This window comes from Balaenoptera musculus, chromosome 11 (genome assembly GCF_009873245.2).
Source record: "Balaenoptera musculus isolate JJ_BM4_2016_0621 chromosome 11, mBalMus1.pri.v3, whole genome shotgun sequence".
Lineage (NCBI taxonomy): Eukaryota > Metazoa > Chordata > Mammalia > Artiodactyla > Balaenopteridae > Balaenoptera > Balaenoptera musculus.
Genome location: NC_045795.1, coordinates 61,204,363 through 61,218,976, shown reverse-complemented (window position 1 = coordinate 61,218,976; position 14,614 = coordinate 61,204,363). Strand labels below are relative to the sequence as shown.

Genomic DNA, 14,614 nt, shown 5'->3' with positions numbered 1-14,614 from the left:
ATGAGCAAGTACATATATAACATATCAGAGCGCGGTAAGTGCTGGATGGGGCTGGTAATTAGATAGGTTGGTAAGGGAAGAACTGAAGAAAATGTGGAAGTGACCTATGTGGATATAATGGCTGAAGGAAAAGCAAGTTCCAAGGGCCTTTGCCCTGAGGCAAGAGCATGCCTGGTGTGTGTAAGGAACAGCAAGGAAGACAGTGTGGCTGAAGCACAGAGAGTTGGGGTGAAGATGAGGTCAGAGAGGAGTAAGGGCTAAATTATGTAAAACCATGGTAATAACGTCTACTTGGAGTACATAGAAGCCACGGGTGGATTTTGAGCTCTGGCTGCTATTTGAGAATAGACTGCTGGGGACAAGAGTAGAAATGGGGGCAAGCTGTAAGGCTACTGAAATAATACTTGTGAGAGACGATGGTTATTGAATAAGGTTGATAGTCGAAAGTTCCCTTTCTCTAGAATTTCCTTTTCTGTTATCTATGACAGAACTCCTAATCCTTTTACAACTCAGCTCAGATAATCCAAATCCAAGACAGAAACACCACAATTCAAAGCAGCAGATAGTAACTACTTCTGTGAAGAGGGAGGAGAATCTAACCTAAGCTATTCAAAAATTTTAACTTGTGAGCTATAACACACACACAGAAAACTGCAATTAGACGTATATGCTTAGCTTAACACATGGTTATAAAGACAGCACTTATAAAGAGAACCACCTAGGTGGGAAATTAGAACATTGCCAAAGACCTAGTCACAATGCCTCCTTCTGCCTATTACTAACCTCTACCCTGCCTTTAATGGACTAATCCCTGCTTTTCTTTATGCATCCCTAAACAGTGTATTTAATTTTGCCTGATTTTGAACCTCATAAAATCGTATAGTATAGTTTGGTGACTGGCTTCTTTCACTCAATATTATGTTTTTAAGATTCATCCATAAACTTGTACAAGGCTATATCTCATTCTCATTACCGCATAAAATTACATTTTAAAAATGTACCACAATTTATTAATTTATTCTACTGCTGATGGACATTAGGTTGTTCTAATTTGAGTCTATTTGGTTGTATTACAATGATAATAAGAAACCTTGTTCACGTCTCCTAGAGCATGTGTGCATGGATTTCTCTAGGTTTCATACCTACCAGTGGAAAACCCAAGTCATGAGTATATGTAAAGAGTTTAAGTAAAGTTAAACTGTTTTGGCAAAATGGTGTACCAATTTACACGCTCCAGCAGGTGCAATAAACTTCCTGTTGCTCTATCATCTTTGCCAGCAGTTGATATTTTGTTAGATTTCTAAAACTTTTACAAATCTGATAGGTGTGTAAGGATTTTCACACTTCGGTTTTAATTTGAATTTCCCTATTACTAATTGGATTGTGTGCTCTTTCATATGCCTATTGATTATTCAGGTTTCCTCCTTTGTGATGTGTCTTTTCAAATCTCTTGCCATTTTTCCTACTGTGCTGTCTATTTTGTATTGATTTATAGATGTTAATAAAATCTCCTCTGAATATCAGACCTTCTGTTGGATGTAAGTGTTTTATATATTTTATCCACTTGACAGCCTTGCCTTTTCATTCTTTTTAATGATCTATTTCATGAATTTATGTTCTAAATTTTAATGTAGTCAAGTTTATCAGCCTTTTTAAATTTCATGGTCACATAGATAGTTCCCTGTATTATCTTCTAAACGTTTATTAGATTTGCCTTTCAAATATAGATACACCTGGAACTGATTTTTAAGTACAAATAAAGGTCAGATTCCTAGGGTACCATACGTTTTAGGTAGGGGTCCTTATCTTTTGGGGGGGGACACGATTGAACTCACAACCTGGGACAAAATATGTAACAAGAATATCTCTGAGAATAATATCATCTACTTAATAAAACTAGTCTGATGGTTGGGTACATTTAATTCTTTCCACAAAAGACTGTAAAAGTAAGCAGTCCCCAAGCTCTCTGTCCCACCCAGCTGTCTTATAACACTTGCTCAAGCATCCTCTCCGAGGGCATTTCATCGGCTGCATGAGATTTAGCTGTTGAAGTAGCTGCACAGTGAATATTGGTGCTCTCTGGTCCCAGTGCCATTTGGTTGAAACTCATCTTTTAGATACAAACCAAGCATCCAGAGAACAGCTGATCTGTACTGGGTCAGCCTGTGCCCTCAGCTATTCCATCATCATCTTATTAACCTGCTTCTGTGGGTGCTTGCAAACCCAACAAGCATTTTGAAAAAGCCTCTTTGGCCTCTGCTGGCCGACTGTGATAGAGAAAGGATAGATTTTTCTGTGAGGCCCCAGAAAAAATACTGTGTCCATGAAGCCTGTAAGGGGACCAGTCTTTAGTCTTTGTAATTGAATAAATGGAAATCTTATGAAGCGTATAAAATACATATCAATGAATTGACCTTATCCTTGTCATCATGGCAGGGAATGTCCCAAGAGTTAATAGACGATCATGGCTCTCATTAAGACCCTTTATGTCCTTATGCTATCACGCAAAACTTCTTAATCTCCGTCATCTCAAGACCTGCCATGTGACTTTGGCCTGAATATCATCCCTTGACAACCCTTCCTCCATTCACTGCATAAATCCAGTGAATCTTTTGGGCTTAACTCTCATTATGTCTTGATGCCTTACAGCAGTGCCTGTCATACAACAGGTACTTAATAACATTTGTAGGATGAATTAAAGAAAGTATTGGCCTTACCTTTTGTCTCCCAGATCATCTTTCTCAAAATGTCCCTTTATTTTGATTATACTAATTATGGAGTCCTGGTCCGAGAGGAATGTGAAAAACCTCCATCCTTAAAAGTCTGTGAGATGTGAAACAGGCTCTAGAATATATTCAAAAGCTGTCTTTTGGCCATACAGCAGAAAGGGTCTGGCCATTGCCGCTTCAGGGAGAGTATTTTCGTCATCTAAATTGGGACCAGGGCATCATTGAGTTCTACAACATGAAATGCAAAGGCTGCAAAGACTGTCCATTCTGCCCCCTGCCACCACGGGGAAGAGGTTTCAGAGGGGAATGAGTTTGGCCCAGGTCAGCCAGGCAAGCAGTGGGAGAGTCAGTTAGGATGAGAACAGGCTCCAGGACAGTGCTCCTTCCTGCCTACCAGCCTGAACCCAAACTGCAAAATATCAGGAACCCTGAAAAGTGAAGGAGAAGTGATTTATGACGTGTCAGTGTCACATAATTTTTTAAAATGATGCTTTAGGATATAACATTGGTTTTGACATACCTTTAAAAATATTAATTTTAATGGGTTTCTCAGAGGCCTTTCATGACATAGACCACAGGTATTACCCTGGGCTGGAGAGCAGCTGTCTGGCAGCGCTCAGCATGCAGTCATGCAAAATCCTAAATAACACTGCCAATCTGTATGTGGTGTTTCACAGAGGATGACCTTGGACCTTTAGCAACATCCTTGCCATATATCTTTGGAAGTTCTGGTCCTGAGGTGTTTGTCTTGGTAAATATAAGCTCTGGTCACCATCAAAATAAAAGGACCAGGGACATTTTCTGGAAAGTAAGGGAACACATCATCTGATATTGAAAATTAAAAGGGAAGTCACGTGGAGATGTCCTTTGCTTCTGACTCCTGTTGGTGCGTGAGGGTTTCTCCAAAGGTGGGTACCAACTGTATTCCCTGCCCCATTCTGACATTGTGACCAGTGGCATGCGTTGGGGAGGCGGTGGTGGTAAGTTGTCACAGAGCAGAAGGACACATCAGAGCTGGACATGCCCATGCTGGAGGGTCCTCACTAGGGCCCAGTGGCTTCCTTAGTGGCAGCCTCCCCTTCGTTTTGTATCGAGCTAGATGTGCTTAAGTTGACTTGATCACTAAGGCCTCTAGTGACACTGTCGTAGGATGGTGGGAAAGATGTGGCAGAGGCAGTTTCAGATTTGCCTGGGAGCACACAGTTTTCATTTGCCACGAATGCAACAAAGCCTTCATCTGGGAGTGACACAGCCACCTCCTCAGCCCTGGGCACAGGCGGGGGATTGGCGATCGTCATGGAGCGGTGCAGCACGTAGCTCCGATAGGCCTTTTGGATGACAGTGGCTGAAATGTCTTCTTGCTTCCACCGGAGGGTGGTTGCTATTGGTTCATAGGATGCTTTTGAAAGATTAGTTGCCATAAATTTCTCCTCCATATTTGCCTTCAGAGAATCCAACTCCCCAGATTCTCCCAGAACATTCTTGGTGAAGGCAAACAGGATGTCCAAACAGTGGATCTTATCTCCAGGGACCAAGGGCAAGTCCATGTGGATTAATATATTCCCATTGGGTTTTGGGATTCGCAGGGGGCCAGAGAGCGTGTCTGCAAAGTCTGAGAGGGCAGAGAAGGTAATGAACTGGGTGGCCTCCGGGTCGAACTTTTCCCAAGTCTCGTAGAACATGTCAAAGTCATCTTCGCTCAGGGGCTCCGTACTCTCCTCCGTGGCCACATTGAAGTTTTCCAGAATCACCGCGATGTACATGTTGACCACGATGAGGAAGGAGACGATGATGTAGGTAGTGAAGAAGAGGATGCCCACGATGGGGTTCCCACAGTCCCCTCTGGTGCTGTTGCTGTTGGGAAGGCTGGGGTCGCAGTAGGGAGGCCCCGTGTTGAGGATGGGGCTGAGGAGCCCGTCCCAGCCTGCCGACGTGGTGATCTGGAAGAGGCACAGCATGCTGTTGGCGAAGGTCTGGAAGTTGAACATGTCATCAATGCCAGCCTCCCACTTGACGTAGGCGAAGTTGGCCATGCCGAAGATGGAGTAGATAAACATGACCAGGAAGAGCAGCAGCCCAATGTTGAAGAGGGCGGGCAGGGACATCATGAGCGCGAAGAGCAGTGTGCGGATGCCCTTGGCCCCGCGGATCAGCCTGAGGATGCGGCCGATCCGGGCCAGGCGGATGACTCGGAAAAGCGTTGGGGAGAATAAATTTCCAAGTGATGTAAGAATTGCAGAAAACACCAGGCCTTTAAAAGTGAGGGGAAATGATCTAATTAGTACTTCCAATCACGAGCCCTGACAAAGTTGGCTGGATCACATCCCCTCTTCTCTGCCTGGTATGGACCTCCAAGTGAGCATCCATATTCAGGGACTCTGGACCCTCTGAGCCTGGCACAGTGGATGGCATACAGTAGGGGCTCAGTAAGTGTCCATTGCATAAACCCTGTCTCCCTCGAGTAAGTCTCACCTTTCCCACCATGTTCTTATCTTTCCCTCCATCCAGATACATTCTTAGTCAACCTACATGGTCAAAACCCAACTTCTGCAGCCTAGTTCAGCTGCAAGTGATTGCACCCTGTTCCACTTGCTCACAGTCCTTTGTCTGTTTCCGTCTGTAACACAGACCTGGCTCTTCCCTGAGAATTCAGCCTTTGGGTCATGCCTTTACTTCCACCCTGGTCCTGTGCTCTGTGAAGGCTGGGACGCACTATGATTCATCTCCCTATCTCCTACTGCGAAGATTGACTCAGTTCCTGGCACATGGTCCTGTGGATAATTGTACAGGGCCTAGTATTAATTATAAGGGGCCTGAGGACTTGGGCAACTTGCTGACAGCTAAAACAGAATGGTTTTGAATGGCCACCTGTCTGCATAATAGATTTTATTTGTTTCTTTCATTTCCAGCTGTGTTTGAACTCTGTGTTAGGGCCTAGAGATGGGCTGGTTTAAGGTCATTTATAGCCCCCTAACACGAACTATGAACAAGAGTGTGTATGTCTCCCTACGTGATATCTAACTTGAAGATTTGTGAAGCTTGGTCCCGGGGACCTGTGGAGGCCTGTTAAGACCACCAAAGATTAGGCAAGGCCTTTAGGTCAAACAGGATTCAAAACCTCTCAGGAGAAATGGTGAGGGGTATGATAGAACTCTCTCTCCTTGCCAGGGTGCCCTTGATCCCATTCTCCTACTCGCCTTTTGTCCTATGAATATGGGTGGTCACAGTATTGTGTTGGAAGGAGGAAGGAAATGGAGGAGAAATGGGATAATTATAATTTTGTATTATGAAATATTTATGAAAGCCCCTCTCTTAAAGTCCAGTTTAACTGGGGCATTTTCCCATAGTGTGAGATACATACGTGTTTTTATAATCTACTAGGATTCTGCCAGCCAACTAGCCTACCTTTACTAGGGAGAATGAGTCTTCATACTTGTAACAATTAGACAATCAATACATGTCTTACAGGTGGAAAGGAAGAAAGGGGGAGAGGGAGGGAGGGTGGAAGAATGGCTAGTGGGTTCTTGCACTTGTTTTCGAGCTGTTGTTATGAGTGATTTCTGTCCAGTGACAGGTGTTGCTGTGTAGGTCATAGGAACTGGTAGTTAAGGTGTCCCCATGAAAGAATGGAGTACTCTGAGTATATTTTATTTCTATAGTACTGATATGGGAAGTCACATAAGCAAGCTCCCTTCTCTAATATAAAATAAAAAATGGCCTTTAGAGTCTCTCACTTTGGAAGGCAAACAAACAAACAAAACAAATCTCCCCTGCCCCGCCCCCGGAAAACCCAGCAGCAATAGGAAAATAAAACAAAACAAAAAACAAAAATAAATTTAAACTCCCCAAACAAACACAACCCAAGGCTGTGTTTCAGCACCAGGATGGAGAGATTAAGTGTCGCTGAGTTGTATTCAGATGCTATTAGCTCTTGATGGTAAATCAATGGAAAATAAAATCTACAGCTATGCCCTGACATGAAAAGTGAGCAGGTCATGATATAATAGGTCAGGATATATTTACAATGCAAAGTAAACCTGGCGTGCTGGGATTTGGCCTTTATAGGATCCAACTTTGGCTAAACCACACGAAGGCCAGGGACGGTCTCTTGATCGTTGGTAGGAGGCTATTCGTTTATTAAAAAGAACACTAGCATGGTCTAAATTCAGCTCCACCCTTTACAAACTATATGACCTTGCATAACTTTCTTAATCTCTGAGGCTCCATATTAAATGTATAAAATGAGTATAGTAACACTCCTTCCCAGGGCTGTTGTGGAGATCCGTGGATCCCAGCCCAGTGCTCAGAACTCAGCAAGCACTCAATTATGGTGGCTCCAATCCCCACTTTAACCTCTGACTCCATTCATTTTCTCTAAACACCGTTGGCCCCCAAATACTGAGCCTGTCATTCAACAACACCCAGACTAGGTCATAATAGCATTGATCTCTTGGCATTGGTCCCTTGACTTTTCTGTCACTCATATTCCCTAAGTGGACAGTTATACAGAGATTTAATTCCAGACCCTTGACTTAAGAATCTCCTTTGAACAATCTCCTCCTAGTCTTTCCTCACTCTTCTGGCAACCACCTCCTTTTCCAGAAAGTATTTTATGACTCACCTCACACCACACCACCCACTCTCTGCTTTGAAGGCCATAAAGATAAGACCCATTGGAAACTCCATCATCTTAGGTTTTCTTGTGAGTGATTGTTCCCTAAAGGCTCCCAAATTTCTGGCGATGGCTGCGCACACAGTAGGTGCCTGAATACCCTTCATGGCAGCATGGAGAAGGCTAGTGAAACCTCTGCATTTCACTGGGAGGCCTGGGGCATTTTAAATCTGCTGCTCTTGCAAAGCAGCAAATACTGGGCTCCTCTAACATACAACGTAGGTTTTTAAAAGTTTGTTAGCTGTCCCCTTGGTTTTGAAAGAGCAGCCAAAACAAGCCCAAGCAGAGGCTGGGTGTCCCCACCACATGCGATGCCCACTTACTTCCAATGGAGAGGACCACGACAATAAGGTCAAACACATTCCAGCCATTGGTGAAGTAGTAATGCCTCAAGGCGAACATCTTCATGACACACTCCCCCGTGAAGACGGCCACAAAGAACCGGTTGATTTTGTTTAGGATTTTTGTCTTTTCTTCACTCTGCTCATCAGTCTCCACCATCATGGTGATCATGTTGAGGCAGATGAGGACCATGATGATGATGTCGAAAGTTTGCCTGGTCACGATGTCAAAGACAAAGCCCTGGTACTTGTTCTGAGAAAACAAGGGATGGTACATCAGGCCTTTTGGCCACATAAACCACGCATCTGGAGAGGCTGTGTTCTTCACAGATGGGTTTTTAAAGTCTGTCTCTTTTGTCTCCCTCACACTCCACATCCCAACAGAAGCAGAGTCCTAACCCTCCAAAATCTCACTCTTAGTTGTTTCTACCTCATTGCCTCTCCTGGCCCCATGAAGTCACTAGGCACTTTGTCCTTGTCCATGCTCTTCCCTCCACTTGCAGTGCCCCTCCAGTCCTTTCTCTTGGCCATCTAAATCCCCACAGCCTTGAAGCTGCTGCATATCACAGGGAGATAAGCTCAGTGCTTTGTGATGACCTAGAGGGGTGGGATAGGGAGGATGGGAGGGAGGCTCAAGATGGAGGGGATATGGGGATATATGTATACATATAGCTGATTCACTTTGTTGCCCAGCAGAAACTAACACAACATTGTAAAGCAAGTATACTCCAATTAAGATGTAAAATCAATCAATCAATCAATCCCCATAGCGTTGAGTGATCCATCTCTCTTAAGCCCCACTTCCTCCAGGGAATCTTCCTCAATCCCATCCTCCAGGGAATCTGCCTCAATCACCTCACACCGCATTGCTCTGTCCCTTCTTTGGGCTCCCACAGCCTTTACAGTCTTGAGTTCTAGCGTTTCATGTATACTTCTCTTTTCTGCTAGACAACAAGCTCTTTGAGGATAGAGCCATGTCTTATTTAATTTTGTGTTCCTGTAGTGCCCTGCATAGAGTGAGAGTTCAAGAACTGCTTGAAAAAGTATTTATTTGAGGGTCAAGTCAAGTGTAGTGGTGCAACTGATTCCTGCAAATGTTCTTTTTATTTCTGGGCTGTGCAGATGTCTAAGCAGGTCTTGGTTGTTTGCATTCTTGGAGAGAGGCAGAGTGGCCTGGACAACCAAGAGATCATTTTTAGGGGGATATTTTTATGGTGTTTAAAATTTTTTTTCCTGGTGTGGCCCTCTAGACTTTCCTGTGCTGTTAACATCTTACTGGTCTGTGAGCTCTTGATTCCAACCTCATCCTCCACCCTCACCTTCTCAGACATTTCTGAGCTCTGTGGAACTCACCTGCCTTGATCTGCAAACTTCTCCTCCTACTCAGTGGCTGCTCACTCTCCTCATGCCATGGACCCCAGGGCTGGGGGCAGAGCGGAGGTCCCTCTTGTTCCCCATTGTCACTCCCAGACCTTTGTTCCTCCTGTGTCATGTAAAACCCTTCCTCCTCTGATGGCTGTGTCATCAAGTTAGCCTTCCTTTGCCCCCTCTTCATTGCTACCACTTACTGACCTCCTTGGTCCCTCTGCTTCATTACTGATGAGTGAGACTCTTGGCCACACTTGGCCACTCTTGGCTATTAGCTCTCGGTTCCTTACCTAAATCTCTAATGACCTAGTTTTTCCTAACTTAGAGAAAAATCTTCCTGAATCTCACATCTCTCTCCAGCTACCAGCCTACTTCTCTCTTCACTTTCACAGTTAAATTTCTTGAAGGAGTTGTGTGCAATCACTGTTTCCCATTCACGCCTCAGCCTACTCCAACATAGCTTTTGTCCCCATCCTGCCATTGAAATGGTTCTTGTTAAGATCACTCGTAACGTCCAAAATACTGGTTTGGCATTGCTTACCGCCCCCTCTGCCTTGAAACTCTCTTTTCTTGGTTCCCAGGGGCCTTACTTCCCTGGTTCTTTTCTTGCCTGTCTGCTCTTTTTTGAGTCTTCTTTACTCAACCTTTAGATATTAGCATTCCTCAAGGCTTAGTCCTATGTACCCTTTGCTCTTCACCCCATTCTTTCTCTCTTGGCAATTTCTCCAGCCTGTGAATTAATATGTGTGTGATTTTTACTAATTGTTTTCCTGTGTCACTGGACTGTCATCTCTGTGAGGGCAGGAACATCTCACGGCTCTATCCCCAGTGTCTGCATAGTATCTGGAATGCAATAGATGATCAATAGGCAGATGAATGAATGGATGACAGAACGGACAGCTCTGAATTACACACACTTCAAACAGAATTATAAAGCCACTCCACTAGGTTGATTACATTTAATTCTGTGCAACAGGCACTTCCCGAATGTGTACTATGTGCAGGGCTCTGCATGAGTGGTTGTGAGGGAGAAAGGAACCTGTTGTGAGTCTCACCAGGGAGCTCCCAGGAGCCACAAAGGGGAGAAGGGCTGTGACAGAGGCTGGTTCCTGCTTTCTGCTTCATGGTGGGGATGGGTTGCTACCCTGCAGAGTTTGAGCAAAGAATCAGAGTGGGTCTGGCTCCAGGCATAGCTGCTGGCTCATGTCTTTTCTGGGATGCTGAGCCACTAATAGCTTTCATTTCATCACTGAAAATGGCAAAAAAAAAAAAAAAGAGGCCCATTCATGACTTCTAATTAAACAGAGCAGGCAACATTACTAAGTTCTGGGCATCAAGTTTGCCCTGGATATTCAGCTGCTGGGGAGTGGAGCAGCTTTATAGCTGCTCTTGGCTTAGCTTGTGGGCAGGGATCACTTCTTTGCAACCCTCGGGGCTCTCAGAGATGATGAAGCGGGTGACTGATGATGTGATATTCTGGAGCCTATTATTTTCCTATAAAGTGGAGTATGCGAAACCTGCTTTTAGTGATGTCTATAGTAGGGAATGTTATAGAATAAAATTTCCCAGTCTTGTGGAAGCCTTAGTCTCTGCTATGGATGAAGCATAAGATTTAGAACTTGGGCTTCACGTGTGGCAAGGAGTAGTATGTACATGCCTGTGTTGGAGGTCTCTATGTCATCCGAGGCTGGCCCTGCCATGAACTGGCACCCATGCACCTGTGGAGCAGAGTCCTGTGCCAATGCTCAGCTTACCTGACCAGCTCAACCTGTTGGGACCCCTCAGGGAAGAAGATGGCCTTTCCAGTGCCAATAATCTAGTGAGGAGGAAACTGGAGCTGGGAAGGTGAGTCTTAGGTGGGAGTGGGCATTTCTCTTATTGCTTGGGCTTCTTTCTTGGCTCTGGACTTTGTGGAGGGCAGATGATCAGGCTTGTCTCACTGTGGGGTGGGTGCCAAGACGTTGCCTGCCATATGGATGCCGGCCAGGAGCTAGGATGGGCCAAGGCTCGTGGGCCCTGGAGAGCAGCCAGATGCAATTGCTGCCTGGGCCCTGATCTGCTAGTTTCCCTTTTGGTATCCCTAAACCTCAAAGTCTTGTTTAAATGTTCCAGCCTTGCCTCAGCTATGCTAAAGGGAACAAAGGAAATAATGTTTGTCGTGCCTGGACCAGAATATTAAGGAGAGAGCCATGTTCCTCCAATAAAGCTATTATAGTGTGGATAGTTAGTTAGTAATATACTCCCCCTCCCATCCAAAGGGATGGCTAATGTCAGGAACACAGCTGGGCTATGAGGTCTCACTTTGCTTATCCGTATGGAAGACCTCCTCCAGTGCCAACCTTGGAGGACCCTGGGGATGGCTTGATTAGGAGACATGATGATTTTGTTGTAGGTCTTCCTGCCCAACCACTGACTTCCACTCCTACTGCAGTGCCTGGAATTTCAGCATTAGGTTCCTACCTCTGTATTAAGATAGTGTCCTTTCCAGGGTCCCTTTTGGAAATGCAGCTCACCCTGTCCCAAGGAAATTGTCTTCCTTGAGAGGAGGAAGCTATGGTGGCCTGTGGGATTGGCTGATAAGAGGGGAGAAGCTGAGATGTTATAGAGAGACGGATCAAGTATGTAGGGAAGGGTACCCAAAACTGTCATGATTTTGCCAAGGGTTGACCCCAGCACAGAACACCTTGGTGTCTGTTCAAATGTGGATTCAACCTCAGTCCAGCCACCAGAAAAGGTCAGCAGGGATCTAACTGCTCGCTTCTCATTAGGTCTTAGGATCCTTCTCCCACAACCCTTGCTTGACTCTGATTGGCTGGGCTCAGCCTTTCACCTACATCTTCTAATTTTGAGCCTGTTCCTGCCCACTGGACATTGGAGGGATACTCCCTGAGCCTTAGGGACTCTCCCTCAGGCTAACTCAACCCCAGTTATCTTGATCTTATGAGGTATTTGGAAGGACACCTCTGCCCCTACAGAGGTCTGAACATCTTATCACTCCCCATTGTAACACTTCTTATCAGAATGGAGAATAGTAATACATTTGTGACCACTGTTTCCAAGTAAAGCATGTGAAAGGTCATAGCATTTTCTTTTCTTCCTGTAAATGTTTTTAAGACTTTGTGCTCATGAAGTTTTTAGTACCTTATGCAAACCCCATGCCTTGATTTAGAAATTCTAATGTCTTGGCCAACAGAATGTATGTCTCCCTGATTCATTTAGGGAAAGGCCTATACCTTTGCTGAAGGTCCTTAGGTTTTGCCCTTGTGTGGGGAAGGGCTAATGGGATTGTGCCATGGATCTCTGTGAATAAAGGAATCACAGGGGAGTATGCCTCTAAGTTTTGGTCAATCTTTCAACACTAGAGTAGGATAATTTTTGGTTCCTATTGTGTCACCTGACCATGACCATGACTGGGCCCAGGATCCCAGGGTGGTTGGGTCTGGCCATTTCCTCTCTGTCTTCCTGTAGGCATGGGGTAGAATGTGGGGTGAGGCTGCCAATCCATTGCAACCTACATCAAAATGCATAACAACAAATGTTTCATCTCAGGGCTCTAACCATCTTTACTATCATTTAGCCTAATCTGTTCCTGATCTGGTGCTGGAGCCTTAAGCCTGTTGGGCAACTCAAGTACTTCCCTAAACAGGTCTATTTGGAACACCTGCAGGAGTATGTTCACTCCAGAAGATCAGAGTTGCTTCTTGTAGACTTTTCTTCCTTGAGCCTGGGAACTCTCATTACCTTATCCTCAAACTCAACCCAGATCTCCTCCTCCACAGAGAGCATTGGCCAGACGCCTACCAGCACAGGCATGGACTGTCAGGTTGGATTTCCAGACACTCTCTGCTAGAGAGGCGAGCTCTGGGGCTCACCAGGGGCCGTGGGATGGGCTTCTGGGGCTTCTTGGAGCCCAGTTTCTTCATGGCATTGTAGTACTTCTTCTGCTCCTCTGTCATAAAGATGTCCTGGCCCCCTAAGTGCAGAGAGATAGCATAACACACACCACTGTTATTGCCCCCAGATGGCAGCCTTCAGCCCTCTCTGGGCCCAGACCCCAGACAGGGGTGAAGCCTGCAATCAGGGGGCAAAGGTCGGTGTTGGTGCTAAAGGCCAAGATTGGGCTCCTGGTCAGGCATGGGGGCTGTGACTAGTGTTGCTTCAGTCACGAGGCCCGGGGACCGACGGTAAGTCTAAGACTCATCACTACCACAGAAACACCTGAGCCCCACTTATCTTTTTTTTCTGTTGGTTGAAGTTGTCAATGATGACCCCAACGAAGAGATTGAGTGTGAAGAAGCCACCAAAAATGATGAAGATGATGAAGTACAAGTACATGTACACGTTGTCCTCCCACTTGGGCTGCATGTTCACCTGTGAGCAGACAAGTAGGGGCATGGGGATGAGGGGGCATCTTAGTTTGTGTTTACCCCAAAGAACCCGGAGACAAGGACCTGGCTGCAGGTGGCTTATTTGGGAGGTGATCCCAGGAAGCAGAAGTGAGAGAGAGGGAGGCAGGAACAGGATAAAGGCAGCACCACTACCATGGGCAACAGGCACTCCATGCTCTAAGGACTGTAGAACACACTTCAGAATTGTACCTCCAAGGGACAGGGAAGTGAGAGCTTTTATCTACAGACTCCCAGAGCTTAACTGTGAGGGTTGCCCCTGTGGACTCGCAGTCCTCTGCCCTTGGGGGAAGAGCTGCTGAGCCAGCTCTGAGGCACTGAAGAAAATCAAATCTCAGACAGAATAAGAAACAAAGGATGAGAGTGAACTTAGAGGTGGGTTGAGGGGATATGGGGCAGGGCATCAGCAGTGTCTTGTGCCCCAGCAGGAAAGGGTCCTTCCCCAACAGCACCCATCTCCTCCACCTGGCTGCCGTGACAGTACCTGAAATTCCACTGTTCTAGCTAGCCACTGCCCTCGCCCCCGCCTCTGCCCAGGGAGTGCCCTCATGCACAGTCCTTTAGAGGTTATCTGATAATTTCCTCAATGGTGAACAGAGGAAGAACTTGACAAGCCTAGGAGACTAGGTCAGCTTAAATATCCAACAGAAGGCCAGCTGGACACTGCTCCAGGGGGGGGATAGTGCCAGACTGCTGGGTGATCGCCTCTTCCAGCACCAAGGCCACCTTCACCCACCCCATTTCAAATAGACTAATGTGGGCGGGAGGCACAGAGGGGGAGGCGGTAGGCACCACGGGCTGAGACTCACTTCCCGGGAATCGACAGCTGCATACATGATGTCCATCCAGCCTTTAAAGGTTGCCTGGAAACAAGGAACAGAGGCCACTCAGTGTCTGCCCATCCACCTACATTGGGCTCTGTTTTGATTCACTTATTTGTCTGTTTTTCTCATAGAGCATTGGCCCCCCTGGAGTCAGTTCTGACATGTCTCTGATTTCAGTGCCTGGCACACCATAGCTACTCAGGGACTAGTTGTTGAACGAATGCATGAACAAAGGGTGGAGTGCAGGAAGTTGTGGGTAACTGCGTGACAAATG

General features: G+C 45.9%; 1 protein-coding gene across 3 annotated transcripts in view; it reads right to left on the bottom strand.

The window, feature by feature from the left end:
* Positions 1–3,281: 3,281 nt before the first annotated feature.
* Positions 3,282–14,614, bottom strand: part of SCN10A (sodium voltage-gated channel alpha subunit 10) — a 74,528-nt gene continuing 63,195 nt past the window's right edge. For all 3 annotated transcript variants that reach the window (XM_036868976.1, XM_036868977.1, XM_036868978.1), the window contains 5 exons: positions 14,326–14,379; positions 13,344–13,481; positions 12,983–13,087; positions 7,725–7,995; positions 3,282–4,980 (listed from right to left, as the gene is read on the bottom strand). In XM_036868976.1, the coding sequence (XP_036724871.1) occupies positions 3,773–4,980; positions 7,725–7,995; positions 12,983–13,087; positions 13,344–13,481; positions 14,326–14,379 (1,776 nt within the window). In that variant the 3' untranslated portion in view covers positions 3,282–3,772. The remainder of the gene's footprint in view (positions 4,981–7,724; positions 7,996–12,982; positions 13,088–13,343; positions 13,482–14,325; positions 14,380–14,614) is intronic.